This window comes from Diabrotica undecimpunctata, chromosome 1 (genome assembly GCF_040954645.1).
Source record: "Diabrotica undecimpunctata isolate CICGRU chromosome 1, icDiaUnde3, whole genome shotgun sequence".
NCBI classification, from domain to species: domain Eukaryota; kingdom Metazoa; phylum Arthropoda; class Insecta; order Coleoptera; family Chrysomelidae; genus Diabrotica; species Diabrotica undecimpunctata.
The window spans coordinates 24,755,793-24,779,341 of NC_092803.1; the positions used below are offsets into that span (position 1 = coordinate 24,755,793).

The 23,549-nt window shown below is 33.7% G+C and overlaps 1 protein-coding gene across 29 annotated transcripts in view; it reads left to right on the plus strand.

Moving 5' to 3' along the window:
• sw (cytoplasmic dynein 1 intermediate chain short wing) overlaps positions 1–18,676 on the plus strand; it is a 52,336-nt gene extending 33,660 nt beyond the window's left edge. For 9 of the 29 annotated variants that reach the window (XM_072539145.1, XM_072539139.1, XM_072539143.1 and 6 more), the window contains 8 exons: positions 204–251; positions 4,535–4,720; positions 7,212–7,365; positions 10,157–10,529; positions 10,651–10,851; positions 11,155–11,346; positions 17,458–17,724; positions 17,841–18,676. In XM_072539145.1, coding sequence (XP_072395246.1) covers positions 204–251; positions 4,535–4,720; positions 7,212–7,365; positions 10,157–10,529; positions 10,651–10,851; positions 11,155–11,346; positions 17,458–17,724; positions 17,841–18,002 — 1,583 coding nt within the window. In that variant the 3' untranslated portion in view covers positions 18,003–18,676. The remainder of the gene's footprint in view (positions 1–203; positions 252–4,534; positions 4,721–7,211; positions 7,366–10,156; positions 10,530–10,650; positions 10,852–11,154; positions 11,347–17,457; positions 17,725–17,840) is intronic. The other 20 variants (XM_072539166.1, XM_072539159.1, XM_072539174.1 and 17 more) reach the window with 3 other exon arrangements.
• Positions 18,677–23,549: the final 4,873 nt, after the last annotated feature.

Consider the following 23,549-nt stretch of genomic DNA (forward strand, 5'->3'; position numbering starts at 1 on the left):
AAAATTGAACATATGATTTGTTAATAGACGCACCAGCTTTTGTACAGTACTGTTTAGAAACTCAATCACCTCGTATAAAGAAAACTATAAAAACCGGAACTTTCCACTTGAATTCTACACTTTCGTCAAATTTTTTTCGTCGAAAATGTAGAATTGATTTTGATCATTTTTGATCCTAATTAAAATTCTTCTTTTTTGTCAAGACGAATACAATCTTAACCCTGGTTTAGAATGGGAGGATGAGTTTACAGGTAGGTTAAGCTTCGAGCAATATTTTTCTTTTTTTCTACGGTTCGATACGTGCCGGACGAACGGTTTGGTTTTTTTATTTTTTATCACCTCGAAAACTACAAAATACCTGACCAGATTATTCTGTAATCAATGTTTTAATAAAAAAAACGACTTCAAAAATATACGACATTAAAATATGGTTTTAATGGTTTCTATCTTTATGCAAATTTGACCGTTCAGGTATCTGAATATTTGTATCCGCATCTGGCATAATACTTTCCGATTATATTGATTTCTTATTTATATTTTTCTCTTATTTCTACACGTTTATTTTCTTTAAGCTCTTTCTTTATGTATTTTCCTCATCAACGATGCATTTTCTTGATCGTACAATCTCATTAACATTTTTAGCGATTCATTTATCTGCACAATTATTAAAGAATAAAAAATCCGATATTGATCATCCAAATAGATGATCAATATATGTACGATCCAAACTACAGAAAAATAACGTTTTCGAGTTGTTAAAAAATTTAATTCCACATCGTTCGAATCGACCGGCACTTTGTTGTGGTACCTAACCAACTAAACACCACTAGATGTAGAGTAGTTTCCCATTATCATTTGCATGATTGTATTTGTTGTGTTAGTATTGCAAGATGTAACGCGACGTTTGGAAACGAAGACTAGCGTTTCATTGGTACCATTTATTTCGTTCGTGAACAATGTAGATTAAGATGGGGTCATTTTTGGCATGCAAAGAATGAAGGGACTAAAAAATATCTCTGGATTGAAATTTTGGTTTCAAAGTTGAGTTTAAGTTTCAAAAATTATTTTGTAACATATTCATGAGATTTTCTTTATTATGTTTTAAAACTGAGGTTAAAAAATTACAGATAGTGCGGTATATATACGGCAACTATGATCTATGGTAAGACATGTTTTATATACCATTTGACAAACTTTAAACCAATAAGACGTAACCTCTGTCATGGATCATGTGATATACACGGACATGTAAATGTATGACACATATTTTGACAAACGACGTATGTCATATTGGTTTGTAAAACTAGTACTTCGGCATATTGGAAGTACAGGTTTTGATATATTCTAAGTATTTGAACTGAGTGTACAGTTCCAAATCTCCGATGATTACAAATTTTATCTCTACAAGTTTATAAAATGCGATGTAGATTTAAGATAATATTGATCTGGAATTTCTCCAGAGAAAAAAACAGTCTCTATATTTTATCAAAAACGAGAAAAGTATATGAGTATTGCGCAATTACTAAAGCATTTTTCAAAATGTTCTTTTAATAATTTAAATGCACTGCTTTTTTATTAAATTACCTCAAATTTCTTTTTTTTGTTCATCCCCTCTTGGTTTTATATAGATCTATATATACAAAGTGGATTAAAAGTCTGGAAACGTCAAATTATCTATTAAATAGATGGTCCGAATTGTACAAAAACCGTGATAGAATGTTGCCAGATTTACCATTTTTCTGATATCAATAGTCACTTTGGTTTTTTAAATACAACACTGTATATTGCATTATTATTGAAATCCTCACCTCAATACAAGTTCAACCATATGTAACACTTGGTATTTTATCTAGTCACGAAGGTCTTAAACAAATAAAACTTTTCGGTGCCAAATAGTTTTTAAGTAATTCAGTAAATATAGAATTATTATTTTTAATATTAACGTAAACCTTTTGCAGTCTAAAGTAATCAACAAAGACGATTGACTAATTTCATTATTTCCTTCTTATAAAAAGATAACAAATCGTTTGAATGGTCCAAATTCCTAACAAGGATAACACCCATATCAGGTCCAATAATTGCTGTAAAGTCAAAACAGTTTTTTGACGTGTTGGGCTTAGAAGGGGATTTTAATGCATCATCTGGTTGGTTGACTCGCTTTAAGCAACGCCATGGGATAAAGGCGACACGACTTCATGGAGTGAAGCTCAGCGGTGACCAACAGAGAGCTGAGGAATTTAAAAGTGAGCTCGAAGAGTTCCTTTCTTCAAATGATCTGAGCTACGAACAAATTTATAACGCTGACGATTCGGGCCCCTTGTGGAGGTGCTTTTATAATTGAAGGTAAAGCAGGGGGGGCCATAAATCCAACAAAGAACGGATCGCGATTATGTCATGCAGCAAAGCTACAGGTAGTCACAAATTGAAGTTGACGGTAATTGGAAAGGCAAACCTAGATCTTCTAAGGGCACTAGAGAAGAAAAACTACCTGTTGATTACTTCAACCAAAGGAAAGGGTGGAGGGATAAAAAAATATTTCAAGATGGTTCGAAGTCAAATTTGTACCAGAAGTTAACAAATATTTACAAGCAAACAATTTGACGCAAAAATAAGCGATAAATGAAATGCTACTTAGAAATAAAATTGTACCTGCCTTGAAAAACAAGTTTGGAGTAAATTTTAATGAGATATGGTTTCAGTAAGATGGAGCTGCAAGTCATTTTGATGTAAATGTTCGGCATCATTTAGATCAGACATTTTCCAGACGATGGATTGGTATATTAGGTAGTAGAGAATGGCCTCTTCGTTCACCTGATCTTAAAGATTATTTTTATTGGGAATACTTGGAAAGTAGAAGTAAAGCAAAGAATTATCGATGAACCCATATTAATTTCTAGAGGAACATGGAGAAATGTAATAGACGCATTCTACCATCGTTTAGGATTCTGTTAAATTAACAACGGAGGACATTTTGACCACTTGATTAGGTATACATTAATTTAGCAATGTGTAAGCTTTTAATTATTATGGTCAATAGTTGTACTTAGTTTGAATCAAAAGTTTTTTGAATAGATTTCAATACATATACAATACATAGGGTGTTTTATTTAAAAAAACCAAAGTTACTAATGATAATAGAAAAATGGTAAATCTGGCAACGTTACAAATATCAAATTTCAAATTTTAACTTTATTTTTCACATGTTTTCTACTATTTTGAAGGTATATAAAATGCGTCTTATCTCGATCTCCACTCTCTACAGTTGATGCTGATCTTACCTTTTTTGTAGTTGTATTATGTTGACAGGGATCTCTGCTACACAGTTCCTTCATATTTTTTTTGCTAATTAAAATGACACCATGTTATTAGAGCATGTAGACAAAGAGCACCGTTTCCACTAACCCTATACCTATCGCATGCTATACTGTACCGAAAAAGTCTGTTTATGCTTGTTTAGAAATCAAACTCTCGATTAAAAATATATTATATTTTAAAAACAAATCAACTGCTATGGAAAATCTGCGATCTGTTATTGATTAAATACTATATCGTAGAATTGACATTGCTGAATATTTTACCTGCCACATATAAGTTCCTGATTGCCTTAACATTTTTAATGATGATGAATGTTGTTTGTTTGATGATTGTAAATGTATATGATCTGTTCTCCATTTTTAACAGATTCGTATAACGTTTTTGATATCCGGTTTCAGTATCATAGAATTACAAATTGAACTGTAGTTCAAAAAAGGGAGAACAGAGTCCATTATTGTACCAATTTTGCTGATACGACTTATATTCTACAAATATTGACGTGAATAGAGATGAACGTTTTACATAAAACCATTTTATGACCTGATAAGAAAACTCCTAGAAAAAAATAGGGATGATTAATAATCATTGTTTCTTGTGACTTATTCCCAAATTATTGTTATTTTAGTACCGTTTATCTTCGGTTATACTTTGCTTAAAACTTTCAACATATTTATCAATTTTTTTTTCACCGCTGGAATGCTTTTATGATCTAAAAATGTCTTTATATTCCAAAAAAGGACATGTAAAAGATCTTTTTATTAAAACTGTCTTATGGATGCGATCTTCATCATCATGGCAGTATATCAATCACATTATCCGAAAGAAGTTGTCAATGTATGCCATTGTATCCGGTTTTTTATCTACCTACGTTTTTTAATCGGTAGCCTAAACAATTCTCTTCATCTCAAGATGATGTTATAACTATTTTATTAGAAAGCACATCCAAGAGCAAAATTGGGACAAAGGTTGTAATAAGTGTAGACAGCTGACAAATACCGGTCCTTTATCTTCCCCTATGACAACCAAAATGCTTTGCTAATTTGCCTTTTAACTATTTCAAACCATGCTTTGAATATTCCTCCTCTAACTAACAGATAACCCATCTGTGATACGTCAGCTCTCTATCACTATTAGTAGCCACGTGTCGTGTAGCATGTCTGAGTGAATCTGCCCGCATGAATGTGAATGTTAGAAAGAGCGTACCCATTATTCACCACAGTTTTGACGTATGACGATGGCCAAGAAGGCGAGGACGAGGAGGGCAGTTTACCGCCACATCTCGGAGGATACGGTGGGAGCAAGCTGCCGCCCGGAATCCTACCGCACGGTCTTCCCCAAGTCAAGGAGGTCCAGCCAGCGGTTACGGCTTTGGAACAGGAACAGAAGAAGGAGGAGGTAAAAGAAAGTAAGTTAAATTTAGTTTATGTGGATACCTTTACCGTTAGCAATATCGCAATATCATTTTTTTTTGTATTTAAAGACATATCAAGAAATAGTATTACATAAAATATACCAAAATAACAGTGGTGTTTTTATTGGAAGCCGTCTGTTATAAACTGGTGTCAATGCAGCCAGTTGGCTTATTGTACATCTTCTTTTCATTCCTGATATCCATTCTAAGATTGTGGAACCTTGTACTAGCTTGTATAGGTCTAGAGGATGGATACCGTATGTTTTTGGAGTCACTTCATAGTCTCCAACAAATGTTCTCTGCGAACAATCTAATACCTCGCAGTCTTGCAAGCTATGCTTGACCGTTTCAGGTTCTCACAGATAGTTGCATTTATCCTTCTTTGAATACGTCCATCTTTTTAATTTTGACTTACATCATGAGCTGTCTGTTCTGATTTTATTAAGCGATCTCAATATGGTCTTCTTCAATTTTAATTTAGCCATATTAACTGTTTTTCTTCAAAATTGCCTCATATTCGATTGGAATATTGTTATTCCATCTCTATCTAGGTCGGCCTTTTTTTCGGAAGCCGTCTCTTATAAACCAGTTGTACTGCATTCAATTGGCTTACAATCCAGAATTCCGGAACTCTGTACCAGCTTGTACGGGTCTAGTGGACTAGTACCATATTTTTTTAAAGTCACTTGCCTCTCCCCAAAAAGTGTTTGCCGCCTGCGATCTAGTGCCCCGCAGTCATGCAAGTTATGGTTGATTGATTAAGTTTCTCTGATAAGAGTCAGCAGCTAAGTTTCCTTGAAACAGCCCCATTCTATGAAGGTGTCCCCTGGCGTATGTCCGCAGTACTTCAGTCCTATTAGCGCATGTTCGTCCAATATATAATTTGCCTTGGGCTTTTCCGGTTATAATTTTCTAGTGAGAGTTATTCTCTGTTCGGATTCAGCCTTTTTTCGGCCGCGGACGGTACTTTTTGTCACTCCCATGTCTCGCTCTGGACCGAAGCATTTTGTAGCTGTTGCTCTTCTGGCAAATTTATTAACTTTCATTGCCGTGTATTCCTCGGTGACCTGGAACCTATACTCCGAACCTGGATCCTGGAACCATTCTACACCAGCCTAGAGTTCACCTTAGGGCTTCTAAGAGCCCCCATGGCCGCTTGGATATCTGTGTTTATATAGATGCGCTTGTTTGAAAGCTCTCATCTTAATTTCTCTTGTAAAGTGCAAGATTGTATAAATCTCTGCCTAGATGTAGGATGATCCACTTCTCAATGTAGGTCTCTCCCAATTGCCTCCATATTTCTCTATTTTGGGCCAATCTAATCCATTGTTTGCCTGCCACTGCTCTTATGTCATCTACTCATCTCTCTTGAGGTTATCTTGTGCTTCTTGTTCCCCTTGGTCTCCAATCTAGGATTCTCCGTGTCCAGCCATATTGACTGTTTTTCTCTACTAGAATAAAAATGTTCCGCACCCGACCTTTCTGCAGTTTTATACTGATCTGTGCACCAGGTATACTCTGCAGTATGAGTCGTGTGTTTCCTTTGCAAATTCCTTTCGTGCGGCAAGTTTCCGCTTGGAAAGGTACTAAAGGCATGTATCTGAGTACTTTATGGTCAGATATCATCATCCATTCGCTATTCCTGATTTCATTTATGATGTTACTGTATCCTGCACTGAGCCAGATTGCGGTCAGTCAACAATCTTACATTTTTGGCCAAGAAACGCAAAAGCGCCCAATAATCCACTAGAAAGAGAGAGAGAGAGAGAGAAATATTCTGATCTCACAGTTACGTTGCTAAGATTTTCTCGCAGTCTACAATATATAATTCTTGTCTCCCCTTTATAGACCCTGTGATTCCAGGGCAAGCTTTGCATTTTGCTTAGTTTGGGGAACACTTTTTTGTTGCACCTTTGGCCACCATATTTCCATGAGTATGTTGGCTACCATTAACATAGTTACCACTCTCTTGGTTATTTGTTGTATCTATTAATTCCAAGTAAGCCTTGAGTCTAATATTATCTCTCAAGGTACTTTAGTTCTCTCACTAGATTTAAATTTGTACTATTTGGGCGAGTCAGTCCTGGAAAATTTCCTGAAGCGCTTCTGATATTTAGTGGTGAAACTTTTGACTAAGTAAGCATTTTACCAAGTAGTCCATTTTATTGGATAATTGAAAAATGCTTGTTTCTTATCTATCATTTAGATATGAATGGTTCTGAACCGAGCTTTACAAAGGACGAACACAACAATAAAAATCAAGAATCGATTTCCAAAGTATTTTTATAACGCAAATCTAACCATATTTTTATATCCATTGAACCAAATCCTTTAAAGGAACGATTTGTCGATCGGTCTTTAGAGGAACTCGCTTAATGTTACCCTTTCAAAGTGCAGCTGAATTAGTTGCAGTACATTTTAGTTTCTAAATGAAGAGTGCAGCTTGTTGTTTATACTATGATTTTAATCAAATATTGTTTTATAGTTAGGGAACTGAGCGAGGAAGAGAAACAGATGATCATACTTTCAGAGGAATTCCAACACTTCATAGATAGAGCCGGCAGAGTGATGGAGAGGGCTCTGTGTGAAAGTGTCGACATTTATATGGATTACACAGGCAGCTTAGGAGAGGAAGGACTGTAAGTAGGAACTTTCTTTTTTTATGAACCTTTTATATCTGGGAAAATAACTTTCCTTACTAATTCTTCTTCAATAACGTATGTCCAACGTCTTCTTTAATAACGTATATTAACAAAAGCAAAATAATATCGAGTTGCCTTTGGAAACAAAAGTTTGTTTACTTTGTCTACTGTCAGTTGAGATTTTCGCTTTAAGATGTATAAATTAAAGATGAGAAACAGTATCTACAAGTTGGTTGGGCGGGTACCCAAAGCTAAAATCGGTCGAATATTCCAGAATGAAAACATTTCACGCAGAACCGTTTATAGAATAATAGCCGAGTACAAGCAGGGAATACCATGTCTGAATCTTTCAAAGAGAGATTGGTAAGAAGAGCAAAAAATCAGGTTGGAATGTCAACGAGAAAACATGCTGGTCAATATAGATCTTCTAAGAGTACGATATCGTTGGAATTGAAAATTAATGGTCTTAAATATTGAAAGCGATGTAAGTGCTCTAAATACTCTCAAGCGGAACTCCTTCATATACCAAGATGATTTCACACTTTCAGTAATTCTGAAAAAAAGGGATACGATGGATTTTATAAGGACAAGTAGAAGACTGCCTGACAATGTTGGATACAAACATAAAGGGAAATTTGCAAATAAAACCTTTGTCTGGTCCGCAATTTCTAACAGGGTTGTATCCCGACCTTTTGTGGGAAGAGTGAGGAGTGAAGCTTTGAATAGTTAATGCTATATTGATAACTGCCGTTCCAAATTGCTTCATTTTGTTCACGAACTCATGCTAATGACGATATTAGGTTTTACGGACTCAAGAGACATGCCATTACTCAAGAGACCCAAAACTGGCTTCGACAACGACACATGCCTTTTGTTTCCAAAAACGATAATCCTCCAAACTTGCTGCAGGCAAAAGACAAAATACGTATCCCGTTGAGCGACAGTCAATCTGAATCACAACAATAGCAGTTTGTGGTAGCGGAAACACGACGAAACGACGTTAAGACGGCGGCAAGATAGCGTCTAGTAATTTACATTATCCAGACAATTATAAAATAGATGGGTAACATAAGTAAATACAAATATAATAAAAAACAAAATACATGAAAATAGGTACGCAACCACAAACACTACGGCCACTTGTTATAGAAAATAACGTCATCGAAGCAGTTAACGAATTTGTATACCTGGGAACGCTCGTCAATACTGAAAATGACACTACCGCAGAGATAAACCGCAGAATTTGCACGGCTAATAGATGCTATTTTGGGCTTAATCTCCTTTTTAAATCTACAGTTATATCAAGAAATACAAAAGTAAAACTCTACAAAACAATAATACGCCCAGTCCTAACATGTGGTTCAGAAACCTGGACTTTAACAAAAAGCAATGAAAACATGTTAGGATGTTTCGAAAGAAAAATACTAAGGCGCATCTATGGAGCGGTAAATGAAAATGGTGTCTGGAGAAGACGATACAACTTCGAACTCTATAGGATATACCAGGAACCAGATATCGTAAAACACATAAAGATAGGACGTCTGAGGTGGGTAGGCCATGTAATGCGGATGGAGCAAACCGACCCAGCTAGAAAAACGCTCCTTGATAGACCTATTGGTCAAAGAAGAAGAGGAAGACCCAGAACAAGATTCCTAGATAACATCGATGAAGACATGAGAAATATGGAAATACGTGCTTGGCGGAGGAAGGCGATGGATAGGGACGACTGGAGAAAAATTCTTGGAGAGGCTAGGACCCTAGGAGGCTAGGAGGAGCAGACCCACACAGGGTTGTAAAGCCAAAATGATGATGATGAATATAAGTAAAGTTATAAGATACCTAGATGGAAAATATAAGAAACATGAAGTTATCGCCAAGTATAACTGGTTCGTTCGGAAACTGGTACACAAGAGAAGTAATATTTAAGATACTCTATTAGGGCTTAAATTTTCATCTAAGAAATCATGCTAGATTAGCCCTAAATATGGGTAAGCACAGGGAACCACTTCGAGTCAACAGGGTTTTCTATTTTTAGAAACTCGATATTTTGGCTAGAGGAAGCAGCATGTGAATGGGTTTAGGAAATGTGTGATTCCTAAATTAACAAAAGGCAAAAAAATCATTGAATCAGTCCACTTTCAGTAATTAAGAAATCGATGCAAAAACGTAGTGGACGTAGCAAAAAAATGTTGAGAGAAAATAATTGGGAGAAATTGTGGGATACTTTGAACATGCTTCAACTTAAGTGAACATTTTTCACTTATAAGTTATTTTTTGGGTAGGGTGTTATTTTAAATATATATTGAAATTTCAAAAAATTCGTAAAAATAAAGCAGAATTTTTAAAGAAAAACTTATGTAATAGATTATTTTTGATTGCATATTTGAATTCTAGTCATCAAAATACACAAGAAATAGTGGAAACATGGTTGTAATGAGTTGTTTAGACGGTATTAAACATTAACATTACCATGATTATACATATTCGAGTTATGTGTATATATTTTTTTGAACATAAATAAGTGTTATACAAATTGCGACACACACAATGTAAATTGAGATCATTTTAATATTTTATATAAACAAAATAATATTTAATATTATTCTCCGGATAATTTGTTCGTTACAGCTTTTAATAAGCTCCCTCATGTCAAATAGTACAAAACTGCAAAAAATTTTAAATATTTTTAAAAGCATCACCTGCTGGAGGTAAACCTGTATACAATTGTAATCCTTTTAAATAATCAGCGCTGTTACGTTTCTGTAACGTAAAATACTTTGATTTCCAGTGACGAAAAATCTCACCAACGTATTTCGTTTCACCGAAACTTCTTCGATGAACGATGGTCCCGAAATCGCACCGTCACATCTCTAGACTGGTCCCCACAATTCCCCGAACTCCTTCTTGCAGCTTACAACAATAACGAAGAATCTCCCAACGATCCGGACGGTGTCGTACTAATTTGGAATACCAAATTCAAGAAGACGACGCCGGAGTACGTATTCCATTGTCAAAGTGCCGTATTATCAGCAACGTTCGCCAGGTTCCATCCGAATCTCATACTTGGAGGAACGTATTCGGGACAGATAGTGTTGTGGGACAATAGGGTACAGAAAAGGACACCCATCCAGAGGACTCCTTTGTCTGCTTCCGCCCATACAGTGAGTAAATCGAATACTTGTGGTTTAGAATCAACTTTGCAAAATAAATTGTGATAAAAACAAGAAAACAATAAAATTTATTTTTTGTTACAAGTACCGTAAAGTTTTGGTTTATTTCTAGCATCCTGTATATTGTATGAGCGTCGTAGGCACGCAAAACGCACACAATTTGATCAGCATCTCCACTGATGGCCGACTCTGTTCTTGGTCTCTGGATATGCTCGGTCAACCCCAAGAGATATTAGAACTACACAGAATGCAATCCAAACCAGTCGCGGTAACATGCTTGGACTTCCCCCATTCGGACGTCAACAACTTTGTGGTAAGTATCATAGAAAAAGATGTTGACCAACCAAACAAAAAAAAGTTCCTCATAATTTGGGTATAAGAATCAACTGTAGATGTTTTAAAGACTTTTGCATCAGGTTAAGACTTTATAAAAGTTTACTTCCGGGTAAACAACAATATAGTTTGTACTAAAGAAATTAATCATATGTCCAGCTGTAAAAAATTAACCACTAGAAGCGAGTGCTTTGGTTCCCTTAATTTGTACCTATATTTCCTAATTTTCATGCTGTATATCCTAATTCTTGCAAACAATATTTATGAAATGAGATTTTTTTAGGTGGGAAGCGAAGAAGGATCTGCATATTCGGCGTGCAGGCACGGAGCAAAAGCGGGAATCACGGATACTTACGATGGACATCAAGGTCCTGTAACTGGGATCAGCGTGAATGGTGTCCAAGGCGGTATAGATTTCTCGCATATGTTCCTCACGTCGTCGATAGACTGGACCATCAAGTTATGGAGCTTAAAGGTAAATCTGCAGTATACAGTCATATATTTTTAAGACCAATTTACAAGAAACTCTTTGATTTTTTTAAGCCAGCTGTAGCATTTTCTCTACTGGCTTCACTTTGTGCTATTTTTGTTCTCTACTTTGATATCTGGTGATGTTGTTTCAATTACTTATGGTCAAGCAAATGAAGCGAACTGCTTGTTTTTTCATTTTTAACAATTTTAATAATTTTATAAGTAGATCATGGATGTTTTCCGAAGCATCTACATAAAATCGGAGTTTTCCCAACAGACAGATGTCAGTGTGGAAATAGTATAGCTTATCTAGATCACATATTCTTCAACTGCCCCTTACATGTCAATACAATTACGTGGCTGCTTCAAGAATTGTTGAAAGCAGGTTTAAAGACGCCATTGAACTTAAATGTACTATTAGGTGAAGATAATACAAAAATGTTTAAATTAATTAATTATGGTATTTCTGCAAAAAATTAAATTAAAGGTGTGGATGAAAATTTTGATCGTTTGAATGGATATTTCCTTTGTGTGTGTACCTATTTGTTGCCTACCTATCTAACCGTAGTTTATTTCTTGTGTGTTATAATGAAATCACTCTAATGAACCCCTGAGCGTGAAAAGTGTCCTCCCTGTACAATCCTGAATTAATTAATACTAATATTTGTATGTAAGTACGTGGATAAAGGTTCTAAACCAAGGCTAAAATACAAAAAAAAAATTAATAACTTTTGATGTCATATTTTCCGTCATTGACGAAAATTTCATCTTCATTTTTTGCGTGATAGTCTTTTCTTTATCAGTATACTTATGCCTACTGCTGTTCTTATCTTTTCCTGTTTCACTATCGAAATGAAAAAAATCCTTAAACTCATCTATCCGATTCCATTTTAGTGTAAGGATTCTTACATCTAATTTAAATCTTTTAATTTTTTTCTACACCTCATCTAGCTTAGTCCGAATACCTTGCACATTCCAAAACTCATTACTTCTTCGGTAATCTAGGCCGTTTTTCCATAGGACCTATTCGGTCCGGTTTTTTTCTAGGATTAAAGGAGTTAAATTCTCCAGTAGGTTTGTATGACTGTTTAACACTTACACTGCCACCATAGTGAGAAAAAGAGGGTCCTTCTGGCCGTAAATATTTTCCCCTCTATATACACACACAATTAAAAACTAAGCATATATTTAGACGTTTCTTTTCAAAAAAACGTTAATTTGCGTTTGTTAGAGATGAGAATCACCATATGATTCACGCGGCCTTGTTGGCTGATACCGTTTATTACAGCCGTGTGCATCATATGCCGATTCACACAAAAACAAGTCCATATAATTCACGCGGTCTTGTTATCTGATATCGTTTATTACAATTTTATGCCCATTCCCACAAGATGAGTCATTTCTTGCAAAAATGCAATTTGGCTATAAATGGATATTATTCATTTCCAAGCGTTAGCCCGTAGGTGTTAGTCGATTTCTCTCGAGTATTTTGTGTAAATCTTTATACTGTGAAAATGAATTACGAAAAAGAACAAGAAAAATTAAATCGTCTGTGGCAGGAATATCTTTCAGATGAAGATAATGAACCATTTGAAGATTCTGATGATGAGTTTCTCCCTAGTAATTCTGATAGTTCTTTAGATAATGAACCAATTAAAATTAATAAATCAACCAAGTACTTCTGGCACATCAAGAAATATATCTGATAGTGTAATGGAAACAATAAATAATGTTATTGAAAACAATTTAGAAGAAAGTGAAGATGAGGATAAAGAAAGTGAACACATTGATAATAGTGCGAATTTATCGTGGAAAGACGTGAGTGGACAGTATATGAAATTATTTGATTTCACTGAAATAGATGTTGGTGTAAAAGCAGAACTACACGGTGAATATTTTGATAAAGGTCCTTTAAATTTTTATGAGTTATTTCTTACTGACGAGGTATTGGAATTAATGGTGACGGAAACAAACAGGTATGCAAATCAGCTAAAAAGTACTGTAAAATTACCCCATGCCAGAATTTCTGAATGGCGTGATACAAATGTTGAGGAAACAAAATGTTTTATTGGGATCTTGATTTGGATGGGCTTATGTCGTTTTCCTACAATTGAAAGTTATTGGTCTAAAAGTAGTCTGTACGATAATAAAATGAAAAATTTGATGCCTCGCAACCGTTTCCAATTATTACTCAAGACATGGCATTTTCATAACAACGAAATAGTAACAGATGATAGATTACAAAAAATTTCTCCTTTGACAAACCTGTTGATAAAAAATTTTCAAAAACATGTTGTTCCCAAAGAGAATATATGTATAAACGAATCATTAATACCATTTAGAGGACGGTTGAGTTTTCGGCAATATATTAGTAATAAAAGACATACATTTGGTATAAAACTGTACAAATTATGCATTGAAAAAGGATACACCTATAACTTCCAAATTTATTGTGGCAAGGATAAACTACCAAATCAATCGTCCTCTGAAAATGTAGTACTGACTTTGTCTAATAACCTACTGGATAAGGGACGTACAATTTATACAGATAATTATTACACCAGTATTTCTCTAGCCCATAAATTACAGAACAGAAACACTCATTTAGTTGGAACTCTGAGAATCAACCGAAAATTAAATCCCAAACATATAATTGATACAAAATTGCAAAAAGGACAAACAGTTGCAGCTGAAAGTAATACAGGAGTGGTGATTCAAAAATGGAAAGACAAACGCGATGTTTATACTCTAAGTACAAAACACACTGCCGAACTCACAGAAGACAGCCAAAAGCCAAAAGTTGTAACTGACTACAATAAATATAAAATATACATCGATATGTCTGACCAAATGAAAACATACACCACCTCATTGAGAAAAGGGAGTAAAGTGGTATAGAAAGTTAGCAATTGAACTGTTTGTGGGTACTACGTTAGTAAATTTGTATATATTACACCAAGAAGTTTCAAATGAGAAAATGACTATAACAAAATTCAAAGAGGACCTTGTAGTAAGCCTAGTAAAGTCCATTCAACAAAACCCTAATTCTAACGACAGTCATTTGTTGGAAGACGTAGGTTCCAGTAATCGTCGAAGGTGTGTTGTTTGTTATGAAAATATTGCTAAAACTGGACGAAAAAACGCTCAATTGAAAACTCCTCAGTCAAGATATCTTTGTACACAATGTAATAAGCATTATTGTTTGAGTTGTTTTTTTGAAATACACAAATGTACAAAATAAGCGTAACTTTTAAAATTTTGCAATTTTTATTAATAAATAAAGTTTTTGTTAATTTCTTATTAAAATAACAATGTATGAAAATGATAATTTTCGTTAAAAAATAAATAAATAATAGTTGACTTGAGTATACAGTTTTTATCAGTAACCCACTTTTCAGGCTGTGAGAATCAAACATTGGTTAACATATTTCAGAGGCCAAATAGAGTTTCTGTTGCTTACAGCCGTCTATTTTTAAACTGCATTAACGATACATTGATATGAGAGACCAAAACTGCTTCTCGCAGCTTTTATAATTTGTGATGCGTGAGAATCGATATTTGATTCTCGTGGCTGTAAAGTCATATTACCCGTGCATCACGTTATGCTTCTCATGGCAGTGAAAGTGTTAAGAAGTCAACAAGTAATTACCAGAATTGATCATCTTTACCTGTAGACAAGCAATATAGATAGATCAACAAACAAATACAGGGAAATTGTTTAGGCTGTTGTTTTTCTAAGATCTATACAATATTATCCTTGGTGGCGCAATGGAGAAGAGGCCACGTGGTGTGTGCACAGTGACACTAACTGGGAAATTTTACTATCTTTTTTAAGTTATTGTTATGTTTGATATCATTTTCATATTATTCCTGTCTTTAGAAAAAACTCGCGAAAATTCTACCAGAAGATAAACAGCTGCAGAAAAGAATTCAAACCCAAAATAACAGCATGTAAAGACAGAGATGGTTCCATAATTAGTGATACACAGATACTAAACAGGTGGGCGAATCATTTTGAAGAACTGCTTAGTGACAGTCATGAAGAAGACCAAATAGAAATTATACTTTCCCTGAAATGGATGAACGCTCAAGAGCCGCCCCCCACCGAAGAAGAAATTAGAGAAGCCATTTCAAAATTGAAAAATAAAGCCCCCGGTTTGGACAATCTTCCTGCCGAACTCTTTAAAAATGTTGGTGACACCCTTTTTAAACACATGCATAAATTAGTAACCCAAATTTGGCAACGGAAGAGAACGCCCGCGGACTGGAAAGTAGGTGTAATGCACCCCCTTCACAAAAAGGGAGATATGATCTTGTGTGATAATTATAGAGGCATCACCCTACTTAACGTGGCATATAAAATATTGTCCAACGTATTGTACAGAAGATTGATCCCCTATGCTAAACAAATAGTTGGGAACTACGAGTTCGGTTTCCGACCCAATAAATCAACAACGGATCAAATCTTCACAGTCAGGCAGATTCTTGATAAAACGCTTGAGTTCGGAGTCGACACCCACCACATATCCGTGGATTTCAAAACCGCATACGACTCAGTCAACAGACAAAAACTTCTACAGGCTATGGTGGAATTTCAAATGTCGCTTCATATTGTTCAACTAACGCAACTTACACTTACAGGCGTAAAGAGTGTAGTCACAATCCAAAACGACTTTTCAAGACCCTTCCATTGTAAAAATGGACTGAGACAGGGAGATGTACTGTCGTGTCTCTTATTTAACCTTGCACTAGAAAAATTAATTCGAGAGTTCCATATTAATACGAATGGCACCATCTTTAATAAATCTGTACAAGTGGTCGGATATGCCGATGGCATAGACATTATTGCTAGGTCCACAGAATCTCTGATCGAAGTATTTCGACCACTAAGGGCGTCTGCATTGAGAATGGGATTAAAAATAAACGCACAGAAAACCAAGTATATGTATTGTACTAGATCAGGCAACCAGATACCTAGACTATTAATTGATGATCTGGAACTGGAAGGTGTGGACACCTTCGTCTACCTGGGTTGGCTGATGACCAAAGACAACAATGTCAGCGAAGAAATTAGAAGAATAGAGCTTGCCAATAAGTGCTATTATGGCTTGAGGAAACAGATGGTCCCAAAACTACCCAGAAAAATTAAAGTTACCATATATAAAACACTAATAAGGCATATTAATGTTAACATACAAGTCAGAAACGTGGTAACTTTCACAGAACGACCAAGAATTGCTTAAACGTTTCGAGAGAAAAATTCTAAGGAAAATATATGGAGGAGTCCAAGAACAGGGTTTGTGGCGTAGGCGCTACAACTTTGAGTTATACAGAAGTTTTGGGGAACCCGACGTTGTAAAATGTATTAAATTAGCACGCCTTCGATGGATAGGTCATGTAATTAGGCGAGATGAAGATGCGACGATCAGAAAAATTTTCGACCGAAGAGGACCAGTGGGAAGACGAGCCAGAGGAAGACCAAAACTTAGGTATCAAGATAACATAGAGGATGATCTAAAATTCATCGGAGTTAAAGCATGGAAAAGAGTTGCCAGAGACAGGGGCGAATGGAAGATTGTTCTGAAGAAGGCTTTGGCTCATAAGGAGCTGTAATGCCACTGATGATGATTATCCCTGTCTTAGTTTAAAAATTCCATCATCGATTTTCTCTAAGGAAGATTGTGTAAAAACAGTGTGGAAAACAGATTTCTGTAATGTTCTAAAAAAGAGCCTATTATATGAAACTCAAAAAATATTTAAGAGACATTTCTTCATCCTTTTTGACCTTATTAAATGTAGACGAATCCGAAAATAAATTAATGACATCTTTATGATATTGTTCCAAGATCTAAACCATATCTGACGCTTTGGAATACATGAGGAACCAGAGACAACAAGAGATTATCCTTGAAGAGAAAAGCATACCATAATGCTGTAAATTTCATATAAAAATGCAAAATTGTAACAAAAACTTATTATTCTAAAGATACTTATACACGGAAGTTCACTTACAGAAGTCAATTTTTCACTTAAAATTTATTTTTTTTCTCAAGGTCTTCTCTATACTTTTCTATAAAAATGGTGAGTTTTTGTTTCTATTTCTTATTCTTTCCAGGATTCAAAACCAATATACTCATTTGAAGACAATGGCGACTACGTTCTCGACGTGAAATGGTCACCTACGCATCCAGCCCTATTCGCAGCAGTAGACGGTAGCGGTCGATTAGATTTGTGGAACTTAAATCAAGATACGGAAGTGCCTGCGGCTAGTATCAACGTAGAAGGGAACCCCGCATTGAACAAGGTCTCATGGACCCCCAACGGCCTTCAAGTAACAGTCGGTGATAATCAAGGGAAGATATGGGTGTACGATGTCGCAGAGGTAAGTCTTACAGCACATTTTATTCTTAAAAGTCATTCACAAAATCCATATTTGAATAAAATTATATATTGCGCCTTATCGACAGCTCTAATGAATTTAATAAATGTCTTTTACAGACCTTTGCCCATCCTAGGCACGACGAATGGAACAAATTCCTTTATACGACGCAAGAACTAAGGAATAACCAAGTCGATGATGATCTAGAAAAATTAAATATTTCTGTACCGAATACGTCTCTAGGCAACATGACTTCTCTATCGTTAACGCCCCTTCGATAAGTTATTTAAATAAATCCATAGTCTAATTATATAATTAAATAACGAGGACGAGGCAGATGTATAATCTATTGAGCCACAAGAAAGGAAGAGGTAAAAAGTCACATGGTTTTGAGTCTGTGATAAAAGAGGGACGTAAGTTAACTGTAGAGTACCTTTTCCTTCTGCTGTAATGCATTTTGCAGTTATTTTCTTCTACGATTTAAAATATTTAGATGCCGGCAAGTAGTTTATTTCTCTTAATTGATGAAAAGCTGTTTTGTGATCAGAAATAATACCAAACGAATCCAAAGCAAGAACAAAAAATCACCTGATGCCAATTCTGTTCTACCAAAGGCAAGGATAGAAGAAAACATAGGTATGTAAAATGTAAAATTCCGGTGTATTGTCTTTATTTTGTATAGTAACTTCCTTCTTGTGATTTGATGGTTTACACAAAGCCCCCTACTCGTTCATAGCGCTTCTAGCCCATTTATGCATGCGAAAAATCTATAAATACCATTGGGAGATGTGTGTAGTGTCCCTGCAAAAAATAACCCATGTTAAGTTAAAATTGGTACTTAACAGAAAAATTGTAACAACACGAACCGTTTTTATTGCTAAGTTTAATTTATATATTTGAGAAAAATGTAGCTTATATTCTGTAAATAAAAAAACTGTTTTTTTATTAATGCAAACATGGCTCATTTAATTTTTTATATAGCTCTCTACAATATTTTGTATTAGAATAATAAGGGAAAATTAGGAAAATGCCTGAAAGCTGTTGTAGTCTTGAAAATAACCAAGAACTATCTATTTTTCTTCAGAGAAAATATGAATTTATTTATAAGACAGCTGAAGAGGCGTTCTAGTATGACATTATTTTATACAACTGCGTAATAATTAGGAAAATATTGAGAAACTGTTGTAATCTTACAAAAACCAAAAAGAATCTATTTTTCTTTAGAGAAACCATGAATTTACGTATAAAAGACTACTGAAAAGGCGTTGTAGAAATACTCTTAGAAAACTGTGTAAAGATTATAAAATGTTGAGAAACTGTTGTAATTTTGGAAAATTTAATAATTACTATTTTTTTCAGAGAAAATGAACATGAATTAAAAGACAGCCGAAAAAGCCTTTTAGTATGATATTCTTATAAAAAACTGTATAAAATGAAGAAAATTCTGAGAAAGTGTTGTAATCTAGCAAAAACCAATAACTATCCATTTTTCCTCGGGAAAAACATGAATTTACTTATAAAAGATAGCTGAAAAGTCGTTCTAATATGATACTCTTAAAAAACTGTTTGAAAATTAGGCAAATGCTGAGAAACTACTGTAATCTTGTAAAACCCAATACCTATCCATTTTTCCTCAGGGAAAACATGAAGTTCCTTAGACAGTTTAAGGCGTTCTAGTACGATATATTTTAAAACAATTTGTGAAAATTAGGAATTGTTGACAAACTTTTGTAATCTTGCTAAAACCGATAAATATCTATCTTTCTTCAAAGAAAACATTCATTTACTTATAAAAGATAGTTGAAAAGGTGTCTCGTATGATACTCTTTTAAAAAACTGTGTGGAAATAAGGTAAAGGTAAGAATTATTGTAATTTTGGAAAAACCAATACCTCTCTATTTTTCTTCAGAGAAAACAAGAATTTACTTATAAAAAACATCCAAATATGATGAAAACATCGTTTAATTCTAGTATGATACTCTTTCAAAAAAATTGTGCAAATTAATAAAATGTTGAGAAACTGTTGTAATCTTGCAAATAGCGAAGTCAATAACTATCTATTTTTCTTCAAATAAACCATGAATTTACTTATAAAAGGCAGTTGAAAAGACGTTGTAGTATGATACTCTTAAAAAACTGTAAAAATTAGAACATGCTGAGAAAATGTTGTAATTTTGAAAAACCAATAACTATCTACTTTTCTTCAGAGAAAACGAAAATTAAAAGACAGCTGAAAAAGCGTTTTAGTATCATATTCTTATAAAAAAAACTGTAAAATTAAGAAAATTCTGAAAAGGTGTTGTAAAAGTGTCTATTTTTACCAGAGAAAACTTGAATTTACTTATAAAAGACAGCTGAAAAGGCATTCTAGTATAAAACATTTAAAAAAAAAATGCGTGAAAATTAGAGAAATGCTGAGAAACTGTTGTAACCTTGCAAAAGCCAATAACTATCTATTTTTATTCAGAGAGAACATGAATTTACTTACAAAAGACATCTGAAAAAGACGTTCTATTATAGTATGACACTCTTTAAAAACTCTGTCAAATAAGGAACATGCTGAGAGACTGTTGTAATCTTGCAAAAATCAATAACTATTTTTATTCAGAGAAAATATGAATTTACTTGTAAGATAGCTGAAAAACTAATAATTAAGACAATGCTGCTAAGGTTTTGTAATCTGGAAAAAACCAATAAGTATCTATTTTTCTTGAAACAAAACATGAATGGCTTCTAGTATATTTTTTAAACAAACTGTGTGAAAATTTGGAAAATGCTGAGAAACTGTTGGCTTATCTGGCAAAAACTAATAACTATCTACTTTTCTTCAAAGAAAACATAAATTTACTTACAACAGACAGCGGAAGACTTGTTATATAATATAATGCTATAAGTAGGTAAAAGAATATTTGCAAGGGAGAAGTATTAACAGTTCTTACGTTTCCATTATATTCCTTTGAGCATCTTGAAAGCGGTAAGCTGGTTTCAGGTAGAAGAATTTTGCTTAAAACCAAAAAGAATGAAGAAAGGGAGAGATACATTTTTATTCTAGAATACATAGATACTGATACAGTTTTACATAGTGCTTAACACCAACTTTCTTGGTAGGCAACAGTTCAAAAGAGAAAACAGACATGTAAAACTTATTTGTAAAAAATGTAATGGTTTATTTTTGAGGGGACACCAAATGATAACTAACTTAAAACCTATCTATGTATATTGTTACGATATTATAGAACCATACATTCATAACGAATAATCGATAAACAACCTGGTTCTCTAAAATGAACATACTTAATTTCAGTGACACATCCGGTTTCACAATTTTTATGAGATTTTTTTATGCAAAGAGTATCGTAACAATATTTTGCATAAAGCTGAATAGAGGGAGTAAAGATGATATTCTTTTTGAAACTTTTCTAACTGTGACATGAATAAAGAACTTGTTTGTCCATTAATTGTCTTATTAATGTATTTTACTTCACGTCACATTTTTTTATTCATTAAGTTTAGATAAAATTAGTATCTACACAATAGAACAGATATGAAGAATATCCTAAATGTGAGAAAGTATTTAACATAGATTAATGGATTTAAATATGAGAACTCTTACCTCTAATTTGAGAACACTACCGGTTCAAAAAGCTATCCAAAGATACTAAGAATTTATTAAAGAGACAAATACAAACAACACCAAGCACCTAAAACATAAACGAAGTCCTAAAACTACAATATTACTTACTAGTTAATTCAAGTCTTTCGGACGGCCGTGTATACTATTGCCCACTAAGTCACTATCAGGCAGATCCTGAATGTAGGGATGTGGCAACCCTGCTGGGCGTCTAAGAACGCCAAAAAAACTAATTGACAACTTAAACATAACTGACCCGTTTACCCAAAAGGAATTTTATGGATATCTACTACAATAATTCCTTATACTAACAGTGGGACAAATCTTGACAGATTGGAGAGTACTATTCCTTCTGTGCAGCTGACGGGAGGGGATATATGTCACGTTTAAAGCGCTCATATCAAAAGCGCCAAACTTGTCATCACCGCAAGGTCCGCTTGCCATTATGCTAATTTCAGTACTAAAAATATTAACTTACAACTTAACATTAACTTGTAACTAACAAGTCGATTTAGTATGAAAAATGTGGGTTTGCGTTTGAAACTATCTTAATTTTAATTAGCGTGTAGGCATACACTCTACCAATTCTGAATTGATAACCTTAAAATGCAGTTTGTTTTTTGCTTAGAGTAAACAAAACACACAGGTAAATAATGATGGCGAAAAAGAAGTTAAAATTATGTGTAGTATCTTTAAGTAATAAAAATGCTTAAAAAAAAGTCACACACTTCTTAAAAAAAATCGGGTGCCGGTGGAAGTTACACTTCTATACACGCATTCGCCGTTACAAATTTATTTGGGAGTCAATCTGCACAATCATTACATTATGTAATTCTATAGGTAAGACATAGCAGAAAGAGAAACAGAATTAATAACAACTTACTAACAATGAAGGATTGAATCAATATTTTGATGAAAATGTATATTTTTATTTTCATATATGTATGAAAGGAGTTGAATGCAAAAATTTTTTTACACATACTCTGCAGTAAAATTCATTGTTTATTTTGTTATTAATATAATAATACAATACAAGTTAAACTGCAATATTCATAAGTATTTAAAAATGACAATAATATACATAAAAAAATACACTACAATACAGTGCAACATAATTCCATATAATAATACAATACAAATTAAAATGCAATATCCATAAGTATTTAAAAATGACAATAATGTAATATTAATAAAAAAAGTCCTCCCCGACTGGGAATCGAACCCCGGTCTCCCGCGTGACAGGCGGGGATACTGACTACTATACTACCGAGGACATAACACAAACTTATTTCAAAATTGACAGTTCTGGATCATACAGTGATTTATTGAGATTATTATTTTGAAATACAAAAGACTAATATAATTATGAACATTTAATAAATTATACAAAATATATCACCTAAATAATAATATTAATAAATATTTTATTATATGTATAATATTATATATATATATATATATATATATATTTATATAATATATATATATATATATATATATATTTATATATATATTTATATATATATATATATATATATATATATATATATATATATTTATATAATATTATATTAAATTATATATACAAAAGGAACATTTTTATATTCGAGAGAGGAAGAGAGAGAAAATATATCTTCTGTCTCTCTTTTACTCATTATCTTACATATGTAATGATTTCACAGATTCATTCCCATACAAATTTCCAACGTGGAGCGCGCGTATAGAAGTATAACTTCAAAAACATTTATGCAAAGGAATATTAAATATGTTGAATGAAGAATTATTAGTAGAAGACCCTTTTGCATATAAAAACTTTACGAATAAATAATAATTTGTTTACTCTAATTTTTAGTACTGAATCGGCGCGCCCATCTTTGTAGATACAATATATTTAGCAATTTTTAGTATTAACACGTTGCATGCTAATCACGCCTATGAGCGTTAAGATATCGTTTCAGTCATATGCTGATGACGCACATGTGAGTTTTTAAGATATCTATGTTTTGTCTTTTCTAGCATAAATACCCTCGTGTATAAAAGTTCACTTTTTGGAAGAGTTTGTAGAGGAAACTATCTGTTAACATATTTATCAAGCGGTTCTCAAAAATATTTTCTACCTTTCGTTCTACTACTAATAGTTCCATAGTTCCCTTTCTTATGGCTAAAGTAATTTAGGCATTCTAGGTTTACTTTTTTT